The 22,158-nt window shown below is 41.3% G+C and overlaps 1 protein-coding gene across 1 annotated transcript; it reads left to right on the forward strand.

Moving 5' to 3' along the window:
• The first annotated feature begins 738 nt into the window (after positions 1-738).
• LOC123549846 (mucin-19-like) lies at positions 739-20,839 on the forward strand. The gene is made up of 7 exons (XM_053524137.1): positions 739-829; positions 1,120-5,474; positions 7,812-8,016; positions 10,918-11,024; positions 11,760-16,965; positions 17,013-19,280; positions 19,458-20,839. The coding sequence occupies exons 1-7, from the start codon at positions 739-741 to the stop codon at positions 20,837-20,839; spliced, it is 13,614 nt and encodes a 4,537-aa protein (XP_053380112.1).
• The last annotated feature ends 1,319 nt before the right edge of the window (positions 20,840-22,158 follow it).

A 22,158-nucleotide genomic window follows, 5' to 3' on the forward strand; every position in this document is an offset into this window, starting at 1 on the left:
GCAGCCAACCATCAGTGTCTCTTTGACTTTCGCTCCTGACACCTATTGACTTCTTGCCTATAGGACTTTGCATTGGGGGAGACATGCGCTTTTTTACAAAAGCATTTTCTAGTTACCTTTGTTTCTTCACAACTGAGCCGCACCACGAGAAAACCAATGCTGTTCGCCTTCAAAGTCTATTGCAATTAGAGAAGCCGTTAGCGAACAGCATGGATCCTGACCAGACTGCGCGGATGCGCAGGCTGATCTGGATCCATGCGCGGATGCACAGGCTGGTCTGGATCCATGCTCGTCGCAAATGCACTATGTTGGTTTTCTCATGGTGCGGCTCAGTTATGATAATCGTACTGATAAATATTTGATGAATGGCGTGTTTCAATCTGTTTAACTTTAAAAATGTGTTTCATGTTGGTGAAAGTAACATTTTAAGTGCATTTTCAAAGTTTTTGTTCCACTGTTTGGTGAGAGATCAGACTTTTCTTATGTGGGATATGTGTCTTTTATAAAAACAGTGAGATACAATTTCAATAGTCCATTTTATACGCCCGTTTAAGAAGAACGGACGTATTATGTGATGGCGCGTGCGTCTGTCCGTCTGTCTGTCTATCCATCCGTCCTTTCGTCCGTCCTTCATGTTTGGTGTCTGGAGCAAAAATTAATAATCATTGACTTTAAACTTTGCATGTAGATAGTGACATCAGTCTTGGCATATATATATAGGTAGGTGGTGATGAGACGATGTGCAGAGCGCATAAACCGGGACGATATGTCAAAAGTCATTTGAAAGAGTTCAATTCTACAATTCAAAACACAAATTCAAAACCTGAAGGTATGAACTTGCAACAAATTACATAACTCACCCGCATTTTCGCTCAAAAATAACTTTCCGCCCTTACTTATGTCTCAGTATCCCGTCAAAGCCGCCGCACAAAACCCTCCAGCACCCCCACCCACCATCACCTTACAGCACGCACTCGCTAGAAGTGTTTTCTGTAAATTCTACTTCCTCCTGTTCTGTTGAAAAGTTTCGGGCGTATAATGTCCCTCCTTATGGAGCTCCTGTTGCTACACCAAGTGTAATACAGAATGTGTAATACTCTGTTCCATTTTTTATAACAGCAAAAAATGCACTTGCGGCACCAGCTACCAATGCGCTACCACTAACAACAACTGAAGCATTAACATCAACTTCCTCCTCCATTTCCAGTACATCTACAGTTACAAGTTCTTCTCAAAATACAAACTCAAAACTTAGCACAGTAGATACAGATTCGAAAAATGTTGCACCTTTAGTTACACTTGAAACTCAAACTAACACTGCTTCTAAACAGATACTAACTTTTGCGGATACTGATGCAACTACATTCACGTCTACTGCTGTCAGTTCGACTTCATCTACTGGTCTCAAACAAACCACAACCACTGCGTCTTCAGCAAATGCTGACTTATCATCTAATCCATCTTCAGTTTCTAATTTAAAAGTGACGTCCATAACCGATACTACAACAGCAACAAGACAAACACAGGTTGAACCAACAACCACAACAACAAGTACAACACAGGCTTCTTCAGCTATAACAGCAACAAGAACAAAACAGACTACTCCGACTACCACAGCAAATAGTAAGACACAGGCTGCACAAACTACCACAGTAACTACTGCAACACAGACTGCTCCAGCTACAACAGTAACTGGTACAATACAGGCTGTTCCTACTACGACAGTAACTAGCGCAACACAGACTGCACCAACTACCACAGTAAATAGTACAACATATAAGGTTCCAACTACCACGGCAACTAGTACAACACAGGCTGGTCTAACTACCACGGCAACTAATACATCACAGGCTGTTCCAACTACAACAGCAAGTACTACAACACTGGATGTTCCAACTACAACATTAACTAGTACAACACAGGCTGCACCAACTACTAGTACAACACAGACTGCTCCAAATAAAACAATAACTGGTTCAACACAGGTTGAACAAACTACCACAATAACTAGTACACCACAGGTTGTTCCAACTACCACAGTAACTAGTACAACACGGATTGTTCCAACTACCACAGTAACTAGTATAACACAGGTTGCACCAAATACAACAGTAACTAGTATAACACAGGCTGCTCGAAATACAATATTAACTAGTACAACACAGGCTGCACCAACTACCACAGTGACCAGTACCACACAGACTGCTCCAACTACCACAGTAACTAGTATATCACAGACTGATACAACTACCACAGCAACTAGTACAACACAGGCTGCATCAAATACCACAGTAACTAGTACAACACAGGCTGTTCCAACTAACACAGCAACTAGTACAACACAGAAAGCTTCAACTACACTAGCAACTAGAACAACACAGACTGCTCCGACTACAACAGCAATTAGTACAACACAGGCTGCACCAACTACCACAGTGACCAGTACCACACAGACTGCTCCAACTACCACAGTAACTAGTATATCACAGACTGCTCCAAATACCACAATAACTAGTACAACACAGACTGCTCCACCTACCACAGTAACTAGTAGAACACAGACTGCAAAAACTACAACAGCAACTAGTACATCACAGGCTGCTTCAAAAACCACAGATATTAGTACAACACAGGATGTTCCAACTAACACAGCAATTAGTACAACACAGGCTGTTCCAACTACCACTGTTACTAGTACAACACAGGCTGCACCAACTACCACAGTAACTAGTAGAACACAGACTGCAAAAACTACAACAGCAACTAGTACATCACAGGCTGCTTCAAAAACCACAGATATTAGTACAACACAGGATGTTCCAACTAACACAGCAATTAGTACAACACAGGCTGTTCCAACTACCACTGTTACTAGGACAACACAGGCTGCAACAAGTACAACAGTAACTAGTACAACACAGACTGCTCCAAATAAAAGAGTAACTAGTACAACACAGGCTGCAACAACTACCACAGTAAATAGTAGAACACAGATTGCTCAAACTACAACAGTAACTAGTACATCACAGGCTGCTTCAAATACCACAGATACTAGTACAACACAGGATGTTCCAAGTAACAAAGCAATTAGTACAACACAGACTGTTCCAACTTCCACTGTTACTAGGACAACACAGGCTGTACCAAATAAAACAGTAACTAGTACAACACAGGCTGCACCAACTACCACAGCAACTAGTACAACACAGGCTGTACCAACTACAACAGTAACTAGTACAGCACAGGCTTCACCAACTACAACAGTAACTAGTACAACACAGGCTGTACCAACTAACACAGCAACTAGTAAAACACAGGCTGTTCCAACTACCACAGTTACTAGTACAACACAGGCTGCACCAACTACCACAGTAACTAGTAGAACACAGACCGCTCGAACTACAACAGAAACTAGTACATCACAGGCTGCTTCAAAAACCACAGATACTAGTACAACACAGGATGTTCAAACTAACACAGCAATTAATACAACACAGGCTGTTCCAACTACCACTGTTAATAGGACAACACAGGCTGCACCAAGTACAACAGTAACTAGTAGAACACAGACTGCTCCAAATAAAACAGTTACTAGTACAACACAGGTTTCACCAGCTACAACAGTAACTAGTACAACACAGGCTGTACCAACTAGCCCAGCAACTAGTAAAACACAGACTGCTCCAAATACAACAATAACGAATGCAACACAGGCTGCACCAACTACCGCAGTAACTACTACAACACAGACTGTTCCAACTACCACAGTTACTAGTACAACACAGGCTGCACCAACTAGCACAGTAACTAGTAGAACACAGACTGCTCAAACTACAACAGTAACTAGTACATCACAGGCTGCTTCAAAAACTACAGATACTAGTACAACACAGGATGTTCCAACTAACACAGCATTTAGTACAACACAGGCTGTTCCAACTACCACTGTTACTAGGACAACACAGGCTGCACCAAGTACAACAGCAACAAGTAGAACTCAGACTGCTCCAAATAAAACAGTAACTAGTATAACACAGGCTTCACCAGCTACAACAGTAACTAGTACAACACAGGCTGTACCAACTAACACAGCAACTAGTAAAACACAGACTGCTCCAAATACAACAATAACTAATGCAACACAGGCTGCACCAACTACCACAGTAACTACTACCACACAGACTGTTCAAACTACCACAATAACTAGTACATCACAGGCTGCTCCAAACACCTCAGTAACTAGAACAACACAGGCTGCACTAACTACCGCAGTAACTAGTACATCACAGACTGTTCCAAATACAACAGTAACTAGTACAACACAGGCTGCACACCTTACCACAGTAACTAGAACATCACAGGCTGCTCCAAATTCCACAGTAACTAGTACAACACAGGCTTCACCAGCTACAACAGTAACTAGTACAACACAGGCTGTTCAAAGTAACACAGCAACTAGTAAAGCACAGATTGCTTCAAATACATTAGTAACTAGTACGGCACAGGCTGCACCAACTACCACACCAACTATTACAACACAGACTGTTCCAAATACGACAGTAACTAGTACAACACAGGCTGCACCAACTACCACAGTACCTAGTACATCACTGACTGCTCCAACTACCACAGTAACTAGTACAGCACAGGCTGCACCAATTACCACACCAACTAGTACAACACAGACTATTCCAAATACAACAGTAACTAGTAAAACACAGGCTGCACCGATTACCACGGCAACTAGTACAACACAGACTGCTCCAACTACCATAGTACCTAGTACATCACAGACGGCTCCAACTACCATGTTAACTAGTACATCACAGGCTGCTCCAAATACCACAGTTACTAGTACAACACAGGCTGTTCCAACTAACACAGCAACTAGTACAACACAGGCTGCTCCAACTACCACAGTAACTAGTACAACACAGACTGCTCAAAATACAGCAGTAACGAGTACAACACAGGCTGCAACAACTACCACAGTAAAGAATAAAACACAGACAGTTCCAACTAACACAGCAACAAGTACAACACATACAGCTTCAACTTCACCAGCAACTAGAACAACACAGACTACTCCAACTACCACAGTATCTAGTACAACACAGACTGCTCCAACTAAAACAACTAGTACAACACAGGTTGTTCCAACTACCACTGCAACGAGTATAACACAGCCTGCTGCAACTACAACAGTATCTAGTACAACACTGAGTGCTCCAACTACCACATTTACTAGTACAACACATGCTGCACCATCTACAACAGCAACTAATACACAGGCTGCAACAACTACCAGAGTAACTAAGAAAACACAGACTGCTTCAAATACATCAGTAACTAGTAGAACACAGGCTGCACCAACTACCACACCAACTAGTACAACCCAGACTGTTCCAAATACAACAGTAACTAGTAAAACACGAGCTACACCAACAACCACAGCAACTAGTACAACACAAGCAGTTCCAACTACCAAAGTAACAAGTACAACACAGGCTGCACCAACTACCATAATAACTAGTAGAACACAGACTGCTCAGACTACTACAGTAACTAGTACATCACAAGCTGCTTCAAATACAACAGTTACTAGTACAACACAGGATGTTCCAACTAACACAACAATTAGTACAACACAGGCTGTTCCAACTACCAATGTTACTAGGACAACACAGGCTGCACCAAGTACAACAGTAACTAGTAGAACACATACTGTTCCAAATAAAACAGTAACTAGTACAACACAGGCATCACAAACTACAACAGCAACTAGTGAAACACAGACTACTCCAAATACAACAATAACTAATGCAACACAGGCTGCACCAACTACAACAGTAACTACTACAACACAGACTGTTCCAACTACCACAGTAACTAGTACATCACAGGCTGCTTCAAATACCCCAGTAACTAATACAACACAGGCTGCACTAACTACGGCAGTAACAAGTACATCACAGACTGTTCCAAATACAACAGTAACTAGTACAACACAGGCTGCACCAACTACCACAGTAACTAGTACAATACAGATTGTTCCAACTATCACAGTAACTAGAACATCGCAGGTTGCTCCAAATACCACAGTAACTGGTACAACACAGGCTATTCCAACTAACACAGCAACTAGTAAAGCACAGACTGCACCAAATACATCAGTAACTAATAAAGCAGAGGCTGCACCAACTACGGCACCAACTAGTACAACACAGACTGTTCCAAATACAACAGTAACTAGTACAACACAGGCTGCACCAATTACCACAGTAAATAGTACAACACAGGCTGCACCAAGTACAAAAGTAACTTGTAGAACACAGACGGTTCCAAATACAACAGTAACTAGTACAACACAGGCTGCACCAATTATAACAGTAACTAGTACAACACAGGCTTCACCAGCTACAGCAGTAATTGGTACAACACGGGCTGTACCAACTAACACAGGAACAAGTAAAACACAGACTGCCCCAAATACAACAATAACTAATGCAAGAAAGGCTGCGGCAACTACCACAGTAACTACTACAACACAGACTGTTCAAACTACCGCAGTTATTAGTACAACACAGGCTGCACCAACTAGCAATGTAACTAGTAGAACACAGACTTCTCAAACTACAAGAGTAACTAGTACATCACAGGCTGCTTCAAAAACCACAAATACTAGTACAACACAGGATGTTCCAACTAACACAGCAATTAGTACAACACAGGCTGTTCCAACTACCACTGTTACTAGGACAACAGAGGCTGCACGAAGTACAACAGTAACTAGTAGAACACAGACTGCTCCAAATAAAACAGTAACTAGTACAACACAGGCTTCACCAACTACAACAGTAACTAGTACAACACAGGCTGTACAAACTAACACAGCAACTAGTAAAACACAGACTGCTCCAAATACAACAATAACTAATGCAAATCAGGCTGCACCAACTACCAGAGTAACTACTGCAACACAGACTGTTCCAACTACAACAATAACTAGTACATCACAGGCTGCTCCAAATACCACAGTTACTAGTACACCACAGGCTGTTCCAACTAACACAGCAACTAGTACAACACAGGCTGCTCCAACTACCACAGAAACTAGTACAACACAGACTGCTCCAAATACATCAGTAACTAGTACAGCACAGGCTGCACAAACTACAGCACCAACTAGCACAACACCGACTGCTCCAAATACATCAGTAACTAAAACAACACAGGCTGCATCAATTACCACAGCATCTAGTCCAACACAGGCTGCTCCAACTACCACAGTACCTAGTACATCTCAGACTGCTCCAATTAACACAGTAACTAGTACATCACAGGCTGCTCCAAATACCACAGTTACTAGTACAACACTGGCTGTTCCAACTAACACAGCAACTAGTACAACACAGACTGCTTCACATACATCAGTAACTATTTCAGCACCGCCTAAACCAACTACCACTGCAACGAGAACAACACAGACTGTTCCAACTACCACAGTAACTAGTACAACACAGACTGCTACAACTACCAAAGTAATAAGTACACCACAGGCTGCTCAAAATACCACAGTAACTAGTACAATACAGGCTGTTCCAACTACCACAGTAACTAGTACCTCCCAAACTGTTCCAAATACCACAGTAACTAGTACAACACAGGCTGTTCCAACTAACACAGCAACTAGTACAAAACAGTCTACACCAACTGACATAGTAACTAGTACAAGACTGGCTTTTCCAACCAACACAGCAACAAGTACAACACAGAGAGCTTCAACTACATCAGCAACTAGAACAAAGCAGACTGCTCCATCTACAACGGCAACTAGTACAACACAGGCTGTTCCAACTACCACTGCAACGAGTACATCACTGGCTGCTCCAACTACCACAGCAACTAGTACAACACATAGTGCTCCAACTACCACATTTACTAGTACAACACAGGCTGCACCATCTACAACAGCAACTAGTACAACACAGGCGGCACAAACTACTACAGTATCTAGTACAACACAGGCTTTTCTAACTAACACAGCAACTAGTACAACACAGACAGCTGCAACTGTACCAGCATCTAGAACAAGAAAGGCTGAAGCAGCCACCACAGTAACAAGTACAAGACAGACCGCTCCAACTATAACAGCAACTACTACAACACTGGCTGTTCCAACTACCACTGCAACGAGTACAACACGGACTGCTGCCAATACCAAAGTAACAAGCACACCACAGAGAGCTCCAACTACCACATTTACTAGTACATCACAGGCTGTTCCAAATACCACAGTAACTAGTACAACACAAGCTGCACCAAGAACCACAGCATCTAGTACAACACAGGCTGTTCCAACTAACACAACAACTAGTACAACACAGACTGCTCCAACTTCCACAATAACTAGTACAACACAGGCTGCATCAACTGCCACAGTAACAAGTACAACACAGATTGTTCCATTCAACACAGCAACAAGTACAACACAGACTGCTTCAACTACCAAAGTAACAAGAACAACACAGACTCCTCCATCTACAACAGCAACTACCACAGTATCTAGTACAACACAGGCTGTTCCAACTAACACAACAACTAGTACAACAAAGGCTGCACAAGCTACCACAGCAACAAGTACAACCCAGACCACTCCAACTACAACAGCAACTGCCACAACACTTAGTGTTCCAAGTACCACTGGAACGAGTACAACACAAGCTGCTGCAACAAGCAAAGTAACTAGGACAACACAGCGTGCTCCAACTACCATATTAACTAGCACAACACATGATGTACAATCTACAACAGCAACTAGTTCACATAACACAGAAACTAGTACAACACAGACTGTTCCAACTAACACGGCAACTAGTACAACACAGACTGCCCTAAATACAACAGAAACTAGTACAACACAGGTTGCTCAAACTACCAAGGTAACTAGTATATCACAGGCTGCTCCAAATACCACAATAACTATTACAACACAGACTGTTCCAAGTGACACAGCAACTAGCACAACACAGACTGCTCCAACTTCCACAGTAACTATTACGTCACAACCTTCTCCACATACCACAGTAACTAGTACAACACAGACTGTTCCAACTAACATTGCAGCTAGTACAACACAGACTGCCCTAAATACAACAGAAATTAGCACAACACATGTTGCTCAAACTACCAAAGTAACTAGTACATCACAGCCTTCTCCAAATATCAAAGTAAATAGTACAACACAGGCTGTTCCAAGTGACACAGTAACTAGTACAACACAGACTGTTCCAACTAAAACAGCAACTCGTACAACACAGACAGCTCTAAATACAACAGAAAGTAGCACAACACAGGTTGCTCAAACTACCAAATTAATTAGTACATCACAGCCTTCTCCAAATACCACAGTAACTAGTACAACACAGGCTGTTCCAAGTAACACAGCAACTAGCACAACACAGACAGCTCTAAATGCAACAGTAACTAGTACAACACAGGTTTCAACAAATACAACAGTGACTAGTACAACACAGGCTGTTCAAACTAACACAGCGACTAGTAAAACACAGACTACTCCAAATACAAGAATAACTAGTTCAACACAGGCTGCACCAACTACCACAATAAGTAGTACAACACAGAGTGCTCCAACTACCACATTTACTAGTACAACACATGCTGCACCATCCACTACAGCAACTAGTACAACACTGCCTGCACGAACTACCACAATAACTAGTACAACACAGACAGCTTCAACTACACAAGCAACTAGTACATCTCAGACTGTTCCAAATACAAGAATAACTAGTACAACACAGGCTGCACCAACTACCACAACAACTAATACGTTACAGACTGCTTCACCTACACCAGCAACTAGTACATCACAGACTGTCCCAAATACAGCAATAACTAGTACAGGAGAGGCTGCTCCAAGTAACACAGCAACTAGCACAACACAGACTGCTCTAAATACAACAGTAACTAGTACAACACAGGCTTCAACAACTACAACAGTGACTAGTACAACACCGGCTGCACGAACTACCACAATAACTAGTACAACACAGACAGCTTCAACTACACAAGCAACCAGTACATCACAGTCTGTTCCAACTACCACAGTAACTAATACAACACAGGCTGCACCAAGTACCACAGTAACAAATAGAATACAAACTGCTCCAAATACCACAGTAACTAGTACATCAAAGGTTGCTCCAAATACCACAGTTACTAGTACAACACAGGCTGTTCCAACAAACACAGCCACTAGTACATCACAGGCTGTTCCAACTACCACTGTTATGAGTACAACACAGGCTGCACGAACTACAACAGTAACTAGTACAACACAGACTGCACCAACTTCCACAGTAACTATAACATCACAGCCTTCTCCACATACCAAAGTAACTAGTACATCACAGACTGCTCTAAATACAACAGAAACTAGTATAACAAAGGTTGCTCAAACTACAAAGGTAACTAGTACATCACAGCCTGCTCGAAATACCACAGTAGCTAGTACAACACAGGCTGTTTCTAGTAACACAGCAACTAGTATTACACAGACTGCTCTGCATACAACAGTAACTAGTACAACACAGGTTTCTCAAAGTAGCAAAGTAACTAGTACATCACAGGCTGCTCCAAATACCACAGTAACTACAACACATACTGTTCCAACTAACCACAGCAACTAAGTACACACAGACTGCTCTAAATACAACAGATACTAGACACACACAATTGCTCAAAATACCAAAGTAACTAGTACACACAGCCTTCTCCAAAACCCCAGTAACTAGTACAACACAGCTGTTCCAAGTAATGCAGCAACTAGCACAACCCGGACAGCTCTAAATACAACAGTAACTAGTACAACACAGTCTGTTCCAAATACAACAGCAACTAGTACAACACTGGCTGCACCAACTACCACAGCATCTAGTACAACACAGGCTGCACCAACTACAACAAGAACTAGTACAACACAGGCTGCACCAAGTACCACAGTAACAAGTAGAATACAAACTGCTCCAAGTACCAGAGTAACTAGTACATCACAGGTTGCTTCAAATACCACAGTTACTAGTACAAAACAGGCTGTTCCAACTAACACAGCCACTAGTACATCACAAGCTGTTCCAACTACCACTATTTCGAGTACAACACAGGCTGTACCAACTAAAACAGTAACTACTAGAACACAGACTGCTCCAACTTCCACTGTAACTATAACATCACAGCCTTCTCCACATACCAAAGTAACAAGTATAACACAGACTGCTCTAAATACAACAGAAACCAGTACAACACAGGTCGCTCAAACTAACAAGGTAACTAGTACATCACAGCCTGCTCAAAATACCACATTAGCTAGTACAACACAGGCTGTTCCAAGTAGCACAGCAAGTAATACAACACAGACTGCTCTAAATACAGGAACTAGTACAACACAGGTTGCTCAAAGTAGCAAAGTAACTAGTACATCACAGGCTGCTGCAAATACCACAGTACCTAGTACAATACAGACTGTTCCAACTAACACAGAAACTAGTACAGCACAGACAGCTCTAAATACAACAGAAACTAGCACAACACAGGTTGCTCAAACTGCTAAAGTAACTAGTACATCACAGCCTTCTCCAAATACCACAGTAACTAGTACAACACAGGCTGTTCCAAGTAACACAGCAACTAGCACAACATCGACTGCTCTAAATACAACAGTAACTAGTACAACACAGGCTTCAACAATTACAACAGTAACTAGTACAGCACAGGCTTTTCAAACTAACACAGCAACCAGTAAATCACGGACTACTCCAAATACAAGAATAACTAGTGCAACACAGGCTGCACCAACTACCACAATAACTAGTACAACACAGAGTGCTCCAACTACCACATTTTCTAGTACAACACATGCTGCACCATCTACAACAGCAACTAGTACAACACCGGCTGCACGAACTATCAGAATAACTAGTACAACACAGATAGCTTCAACTACACAAGCAACTAGTACATCACAGAATGTTCCAAATACAACAGTAACTAGTACAACACAAGCTGCACCAACTACCACAGCATCTAGTACAACACAGGCTGTTCCAACTACCACGGTAACTAGTACAACACAGGCTGCACCAAGTACCACAGTAACAAGTAGAATACAAACTGCTCCAAATACCACAGTTACTAGTACATCAAAGGTTGCTCCAAATACCACAGTTACTAGTACAACACAGGATGTTCCAACAAACACAGCCACTAGTACATCACAGGCTGTTCCAACTACGACTGTTACGAGTACAACACAGGCTGCACCAACTACAACAGTAACTAGTAGAACACAGACTGCTCCAACTTCCACAGTAACTATAACATCACAGCCTTCTCCACATACCAAATTAACTAGTACAACACAGACTGCTCTAAATACAACAGAAACTAGTACAACACAGGTTGCTCAAACTACCAAAGTAACTAGTACATCACAGCCTGCTCAAAATACCACAGAAGCTAGTACAACACAGGCTGTTCCTAGAAACACAGCATCTGGTACAACACAGACTGCTCTAAATACAACAGTAACTAGTACAACACAGGTTTCTCAAAGTAGCAAAGTAATTAGTACATCACAGGCTGCTCCAAATACCACAGTAATTAGTACCACACATATTGTTCCAAGTAACACAGCAACTAGTACAACACAGACAGCTCTAAATACAACAGATACTGGCACAACACAAGTTGCTCAAACTACCAAAGTAACTAGTACATCACAGCATTCTCCAAATACCACAGTTACTAGTACAACACAGGCTGTTCCAAGTAACACAGCAACTAGCACAACACTGACAGCTCTAAATACAACAGTAACTAGTACAACACAGGCTTCAACAACTACAACAGTAACTAGTACAACACAGGCTGTTCAATCTAACACAGCAACTAGTAAAACACAGACAACTCCAGATACAAGAAAAACTAGAACAACACAGGCTGCACCAACTACCAAAATAACTAGCACAACACAGAGTGCTCCAACTAGCACATTTACTAGTACAACACAGGCTGCACCCTCTACAACAGTAACTAGTACAACAGCGGCTGCACGATCTACCACAATAACTAGTACAGCACAGACAGCTTCAACTACACAAGCAACTAGTACATCACAGACTGTTCCAAATACAACAGTAACTAGTACAACACAAGCTGCACCAACTACCACAGCATCTAGTAAAACACAGGCTGTTCCAACTACCACAGTAATACAGACTGCTTCAAATACATCGGTAACTAGTAGAGAACAGGCTGCACCAACTACCACACCAACTAGTACAAGACAGTCTGTTCCAAATACAACAGCAACTAGTACAACACGAGCTGCACGAACTACCACAGCATCTAGTACAACACAGGCTGCACCATCTACCACAGTAACTAGTACAACACAGGCTGCACCAAGTACCACAGTAACAAGTAGAATACAAACTGCCCCAAATACCACAGTAACTAGTACATCACAGGTTACTCTAAATACCACAATTACTAGTACAACACAGGCTGTTCCAACTAACACAGCCACCAGTACATCACACGTTGTTCCAACTACGACTGTTACGAGTACAACACAGCCTGTACCAACTAAAACAGTAACTATTAGAACACAGACTGCTCCAACTTCCACTATAACTATAACATCACAGCCTTCTCCACATACCAAAGTAAAAAGTACAACACAGACTGCTCTAAATACAACAGACACCAGTACAACACAGGTCGCGCAAACTACCAAGGTAACTAGTACATCACAGCCTGCTCAAAATACCACAGTAGCTAGTACAACACAGGCTGTTCCAAGTAGCACAGCAAGTAATACAACACAGACTGCTCTAAATACAGGAACTAGTACAACACAGATTGCTCAAAGTAGCAAAGTAACTAGTATATCACAGGCTGCTCCAAATACCACAGGAACAAGTACAACACAGACTGTTCCAACCAACACAGCAACTAGTACAACGCAGACAGCTCCAAATACCACAGTAACTAGTACAACACAGACTGTTCCAACTAACACAGCAACTAGTACAACACAGACAGCTCTAAATACAACAGAAATTAGCACAACACAGGTTGCTCAAACTGCCAAAGTAACTAGTACATCACAGCCTTCTCCAAATACCACAATAACTAGTACAACACAGGTTGTTCCAAGTAACACAGCAACTAGCACAACACCGACTGCTCTAAATACAACAGTAACTAGTACAACACAGGCTTCAACAACTACAACAGTAACTAGTACATCACAGCCTTCTCCAAATACCACAATAACTAGTACAACACAGGCTGTTCAAACTAACACAGCAACTAGCAAAACACAGACTACTCCAAATACAAGAATAACTAGTACAACACAGGCTGCACCAACTACCACAATAACTAATACAACACAGAGTGCTCCAACTACCACACAGACTGCTCTAAATACAACAGAAACTAGTACAACACAGGTTGTTCAAACTACCAAAGTAACTAGTACATCACAGCCTACTCAAAATACCACAGTAACTAGTACATCACAGGTTACTCTAAATACCACAATTACTAGTACAAGACAGGCTGTTCCAACTAACACAGCCACTAGTACATCACACGTTGTTCCAACTACGACTGTTACGAGGACAACACTGCCTGTACCAACTAAAACAGTAACTATTAGAACACAGAATGCTCCAACTTCCACTATAACTATAACATCACAGTCTTCTCCACATACCAAAGTAAAAAGTACAACACAGACTGCTCTAAATACAACAGACACCAGTACAACACAGGTCGCGCAAACTACCAAGGTAACTAGTACATCACAGCCTGCTCAAAATACCACAGTAGCTAGTACAACACAGGCTGTTCCAAGTAGCACAGCAAGTAATACAACACAGACTGCTCTAAATACAGGAACTAGTACAACACAGGTTGCTCAAAGTAGCAAAGTAACTAGTACATCACAGGCTGCTCCAAATACCGCAGGAACAAGTACAACACAGACTGTTCCAACTAACACAGCAACTAGTACAACGCAGACAGCTCCAAATACCACAGTAACTAATACAACACAGACTGTTCCAACTAACACAGCAACTAGTACAACACAGACAGATCTAAATACAACAGAAACTAGCACAACACAGGTTGCTCAAACTGCCAAAGTAACTAGTACATCACAGCCTTCTCCAAATACCACAATAACTAGTACAACACAGGCTGTTCCAAGTAACACAGCAACTACCACAATAACTAGTACAGCACAGACAGCTTCAACTACACAAGCAACTAGTACATCACAGACTGTTCCAAATACAACAGTAACTAGTACAACACAACTGCACCAACTACCACAGCATCTAGTAAAACACAGCTGTTCCAACTACCATAATACAGACGCTTCAAATACATCGGTAACTAGTAGAGAACAGGCTGCACCAACTACCACACCAACTAGTACAAGACAGTCTGTTCCAAATACAACAGTAACTAGTACAACACAGGCTTCAACAACTACAACAGTAACTAGTACATCACAGCCTTCTCCAAATACCACAATAACTAGTACAACACAGGCTGTTCAAACTAACACAGCAACTAGCAAAACACAGACTACTCCAAATACAAGAATAACTAGTACAACACAGGCTGCACCAACTACCACAATAACTAATACAACACAGAGTGCTCCAACTACCACACAGTCTGCTCTAAATACAACAGAAACTAGTACAACACAGGTTGCTCAAACTACCAAAGTAACTAGTACATCACAGCCTGCTCAAAATACCACAGTAGCTAGTACAACACAGGCTGTTCCAAGTAACACAGCAACTAGTATAACACAGACTGCTCTAAATACAGGAACTAGTACAACGCAGGTTGCTCAAAGTAGCAAAGTAACTAGTACATCACAGACTGTTCCAACTAACACAGCAACTAGTACAACACAGACAGCTCTAAATACAACGGAAAGTAGAACAACACAAGTTGCTCAAACTACCAAAGTAACTAATACATCACAACCTTCTCCAAATACCATAGTAACCAGTACAACACAGACTGTTTCAACTAACACAGAAACTAGCACAACACAGACTGCTCCAAATACAACAGAAACTAGTACAACACAGGTTGCTCAAACTACAAAAGACTCTAGTACATCACAGGCTGCTCGAAATACCACAGTAACTAGTACAACACAGACTATTCCAACTAACACAGCAACTAGTACAACACAGACTGCTCTAAATACAACAGAACCTAGTACAACACAGTTTTCTCAAAGTAGCAAAGTAACTAGTAGATCACAGGCTGCTCCAAATACCACAGTAACTAGTACCACATATATTGTTCCAATTAACACAGCAACTAGTACAACAGAGACTGCTCTAAATACAACGGAAAGTAGCACAACACAGGTTGCTCAAACTACCAAAGTAACTAGTACATCACAACCTTCTCCAAATACCACAGTAACTAGTACAACACAGACTGTTCCAACTAACACAGCAACTAGCACAACACAGACTGCTCCAAATACAACAGAAACTAGTACAACACAGGTTGCTCAAACTACAAAAGACTCTAGTACATCACAGGCTGCTCCAAATACCACAGTAACTAGTACAACACAGACTGGTCTAAATACAACAGAAACTAGTACAACACAGACTGCTCTAAATACAACAGAACCTAGTACAACACAGTTTTCTCAAAGTAGCAAAGTAACAAGTACATCACAGGCTGCTCAAAATACCACAGTAACTAGTACTACACATATTGTTCCAACTAACACAGCAACTAGTACAACACAGACTGGTCTAATACACAAAACTAAACAACACAGTTTCAAGCCAAGTACTAGTACACACAGGCGCTCAATCCACAGTAACTATACAACAATGTTCAACTAAACAGCAACTAGTACAACACAGACTGCTCTAAATACAACAGACACAGTACAACACAGGTCGCTCAAACTACCAAGGTATCTAGTACATCACAGCCTGCTCAAAATACCACAGTAGCTAGTACAACACAGGCTGTTCCAAGTAGCAGAGCAAGTAATACAACACAGACTGCTCTAAATACAGGAACTAGTACAACACAGGTTGCTCAAAGTAGCAAAGTAACTAGTACATCACAGGCTGCTCCAAATACCACAGTAACTAGTAAAACACAGACTGTTCCAACTAACACAGCAACTAGTACAACACAGACAGCAATAAATACAACGCAAAGTAGCACAACACAGGTTGCTCAAACTACCAAAGTAACTAGTACATCACAACCTTCTCCAAATACAACAGAAACTAGTACACCACAGGTTGCTCAAACTACAAAAGACTCTAGTACATCACAGGCTGCTCCAAATACCACAGCAACTAGTACAACACAGACTGTTCCAACTAACACAGCAACTAGTACAACACAGACTGCTCTAAGTAGAACAGTAACTAGTACAACACAGGTTTCTCAAAGTAGCAAAGTAACTAGTACATCACAGGCTGCTCCAAATACCACAGTAACTAGTACCACACATATTGTTCCAACTAACACAGCAACTAGTACAACACAGACTGCTCTAAATACCACAGTAGCTAGTACAACACAGGCTGTTCCAAGTAGCACAGCAAGTAATACAACACAGACTGCTCTAAATACAGGAACTAGTACAACACAGGTTGCTCAAAGTAGCAAAGTAACTAGTACATCACAGGCTGCTCAAAATACCACAGTAGCTAGTACAACACAGGCTGTTCCAAGTAGCACAGCAAGTAATACAACACAGACTGCTCTAAATACAGGAACTAGTACAACACAGGTTGCTCAAAGTAGCAAAGTAACTAGTACATCACAGGCTGCTCCAAATACCACAGCAACTAGTACAACACAGACTGTTCCAACTAACACAGCAACTAGTACAACACAGACAGCTCTAAATACAACAGAAACTAGCACAACACAGGTTGCTCAAACTGCCAAAGTAACTAGTACATCACAGCCTTCTCCAAATACCACAATAACTAGTACAACACAGGCTGTTCCAAGTAACACAGCAACTAGCACAACAACGACTGCTCTAAATACAACAGTAACTAGTACAACACAGGCTTCAACAACTAAAACAGTAACTAGTACAACACAGGCTGTTCAAACTAACACAGCAACTAGCAAAACACAGACCACTCCAAATACAAGAATAACTAGTACAGCACAGGCTGCAGCAACTACAACAATAACTAGTACAACACAAACTGCTCCAAATACAACAGAACCTAGTACAACACAGGTTGCTCAAACTGCAAAAGAAACTAGTACAACACAGACTGTTCCAAATACAACAGAAGCTAGTACAACACAGGCTGTTCCTACTAGCACAACACAGACTGCTCTAAATACAAGAATAACTAGTACAACAAAGGCTTCGCCAACTAAAGCATTACCTAGTACAACACAGGCTGTTCAAACTAACACAGCAACTAGTAAAACACTGACTACAAATCCAAGAAGAACTAGTACAACACAGGCTGCACCATCTACCACAGTAACTAGTACAACACAGATAGCTCGAAATACCAAAGTAACTAGTACAACACAGATTGAACTAACTACCGCAGTAACTAGTACATCACAGGCTGCTCCAAATACATCAGTAGCTAGTACAGCACAGGCTACACCAACTACCTCACCAATTAGTACAACACAGACTTTTCAAAATACGACAGTAACAAGTAGAACACGAACTATTCCAACTAACACAGCAACTAGTACAACACAGACTGCTCCAAATACAACAGTAACTAGTACATCACAGGCTGCACCAACTACCACAGTAACTAGTACAACACAGGCTGTTCCAACTAGCACAGCAACTAGTAAAACACACACTGCTCCAAATACAACAGTAACTAGTACAATACAGGCTGCTCCAACTACAACAGTAACTAGTACATCACAGGCTGCACCAACTACCACAGTATCTAGTACAACAAAGACTACTCTAAATACAACAATAACAAGTACAACACAGGCTTCACCAACTACAACAGTAACTAGTACAACACAGGCTGTTCCAACTAGCACAGCAACTAGTAAAACACACACTGCTCCAAATACAACAATAACTAGTACAACACAGGCTGCACCAACTACCACAGTAACTAGTACAAAACAAACTGGTACAATTACCACGGAAACTAGTACGTCACATGCTGCTCCAAATACCAAAGTACCTAGTACAACACAAGCTGTTCCAACTTACACAGCCACTAGTACAAGACAGGCTGCTCCTACTACCACAGTAACTAGTACAGCACAGGCTGTTCCAACTAAGACATCAACTACTACAACAAAGACAGCTTTAACTACACCAGCAGCTAGAACATCACAGACTGCACCAACTACAACGACAACTAGTACAACACAGGCTGTTCTAACTACCACTGCAACAGGTACAACACAGGGTGCTCCAACTACTATAGTAACTAGTACAACACAGAGTACTCCAACTACAACATTTACTAGTACAACACAGGCTGCACCATCTACAACAGCAACTAGTACAGCACAGGCTGCACCGACTACCACAGTATCTAGTACAACACAGGCTGTTCAAACTAACACAGCAACTAGTACAACACAGGCTGTTCCAACTACTACTGCAACGAGTACAACACAGACTGCTCCAACTACCACAGTACTTAGTACAAGACAGAGTGCTCAAACTACCACATTTACTAGTACAACACAGGCTGCACCATCTACAACAGCAACTAGTACAACACTGGCTGCACGAACTACCACAGTAAGTAGTACAACACAGACTGCTCCAACTACAACAGCAACTAGTACAACACAGGCTGTTCCAACTACCACAGTAACTAGAAAAATACAGAGTGCTCCAACTACCACATTTACTAGGTCAACACAGGCTGCTGTACCAACTACCACTGCAACTGTTACAAAACAGGCTTCAACAACTACCACAGTAACTAGTAAAGCACAGACTGCTTCAAATACAGCTGTAACTAGTACATCACAGGCTGCACCAACTACAACAGAAACTAGAACATCACAAGCTGCTTCAAATACCACAGTTACTGGTACAATACAGGCTTATCCAACTACCATAGTAACTAGTACCAAACTGAGTGCTCCAATTACCACATTTACTAGTACAACACAGGCTGCACCATCTACAACAACAACTGGTACAACACAGACTGCACCAACTACCACTGCAACAAGTACAACACATGCTGCACCAACTACCACTGCAACGAGTGCAACACAGACTGATCTAACTAACTCTGCAAGTAGTACTAGACATGCTGCATCAAATACAGCTGGAACTTCTACAATTAGCCCTGGAACAAATGTACAAAATATCACTAAAAGTAGTATAACAATCGACAGTTTTTCACCAACTCGTTTAAGAAGTACAACCGTTTCTAATGCACCTTTAACAAACACAGGAGCGACATCCACTATAACACCAATAGCAGTTTCGTCATCACCATCTTCTAACTCTACAGCATTGATAACATCTTCTGCTGCTAACCATTCTGCTTCGGTATTGGTGTCTTCTTCCACTGTCAGCTTAATCAATACAACATCTCTAGCATCCTTACCATCATCGCCAAAGGGAGTTCCCGCAACAAACACACATGTGCCTTTAACTCAGACAGGTAAGAGTAATCTAGAAGCAGATGGTGTTACTGGGACCCGCTTGTTCGTGTGTGTGACGTTGCTGACTTAGACTCACTTAGAATAATTTACCACATAGAATCGCTTAGATCACTTAGAACTATTTATCACTTAGAATCACTTAGAATTATTTATTATTTAGAATCACTTAAAATTATTTATCATTTAGAATCCCTTAGAATTATTTATCATTTAGAATCCCTTAGAATCACATAATTTAGGATCACTTAGAATCACTTGTAATCACTTAGAATCACACTTAGAATCACTTAGAAGCACTAGCCTTTGTTTTCTTTGTGAAACCCTTATTCTTTCTAGACGAGGCTATTAAACTTGCTTCAAAATGTTGGTCAGTCGTTCTACAAAAGTGTCCGCGAGGGTCTGTTATAATATGGTAAGTGAATACCGGTCTCTTGCACAATCACTAGAGCTGGAAGTCGCCATAGAGTGTGACGATGTGGCTTTAGAACCAATAAAAGCAAAGTGTATTGAACAAGCGGTAATTTATCTTCCATCGTGCACCAGTCACATTGTCTCAATAGTTCATATTGTAGAACTACGCTTTCGTCAACGTTACAGAAAAAACTTGCGCGAACTTCCCTTAATGAACATCCGGTCCAGAGGTCATAGCAGTGTGCACGAAATGTTTTGGCGAAAATCAGAATGCAAACTATTTACGGTTACACAATAAAATTCGAAATGATGAATGAAAATCATCTTAAAAATGATTTTCAGTTTGATACATTTGTATTGTTATTTAATCCGCATTGCACATTTACACATGTACACATTTTAGCGTACACGTGTAGTTCAACGACGAATGACACACATTTTCACATCAGCCAATCAGAACAATTTTGTAATATAGACCGGAACTTCATAAGGGAAGTTTATCCAAGTTTTTTTTTTTCTGTAACGTTGATGACATTATAAACTACGCGTTGCTTTTCTGAGATAAGAAATATTGAAGGAATGTGACCGGTACACAATGGAAGATAAATTACCATTTGTTCAATATCCATAGTTGATAGTACACATTGACTGAACTGTGCGTTTTAGGCTAGAAATGCGCGATGAAATGGGTTAGTATATGTTCCCGTTCATGACCATGGTTCTTATAGTATACCTAGGGTATGGTATAACGTACATGTACAGTGGCATTTTCTTTCTGATCTGGTGTCAGTGGTACTGACGATCAATATTCCGCTTCCCTACGATTTTACGCAATTTAATATCTATCAAGTTACATGTAAATCAGTTTTTGTCTTCTTTTTCTCGTGAAGTATACCGAATGACTTTACTAGTAATAATGCCTCATCCATATAAGGAAATTATTTCACTTTTGCAACTTGTATGCAAATATTTTTATAT

Source organism: Mercenaria mercenaria, chromosome 15 (assembly GCF_021730395.1).
Source record: "Mercenaria mercenaria strain notata chromosome 15, MADL_Memer_1, whole genome shotgun sequence".
Lineage (NCBI taxonomy): Eukaryota > Metazoa > Mollusca > Bivalvia > Venerida > Veneridae > Mercenaria > Mercenaria mercenaria.

What these genes read in the sequence shown, in the direction of transcription:
- LOC123549846 (XM_053524137.1), top strand. Translation starts at nt 739, where the DNA reads ATGTGCAGAGCGCATAAACCGGGACGATATGTCAAAAGTCATTTGAAA. An exon ending in ACACAGGCGCTCAATCCACA is followed by an intron (nt 16,966 to 17,012) that starts GTAACTATACAA and finishes AGTACAACACAG; the next exon opens with ACTGCTCTAAATACAACAGA. An exon ending in TACAATTACCACGGAAACTA is followed by an intron (nt 19,281 to 19,457) that starts GTACGTCACATG and finishes CTACACCAGCAG; the next exon opens with CTAGAACATCACAGACTGCA.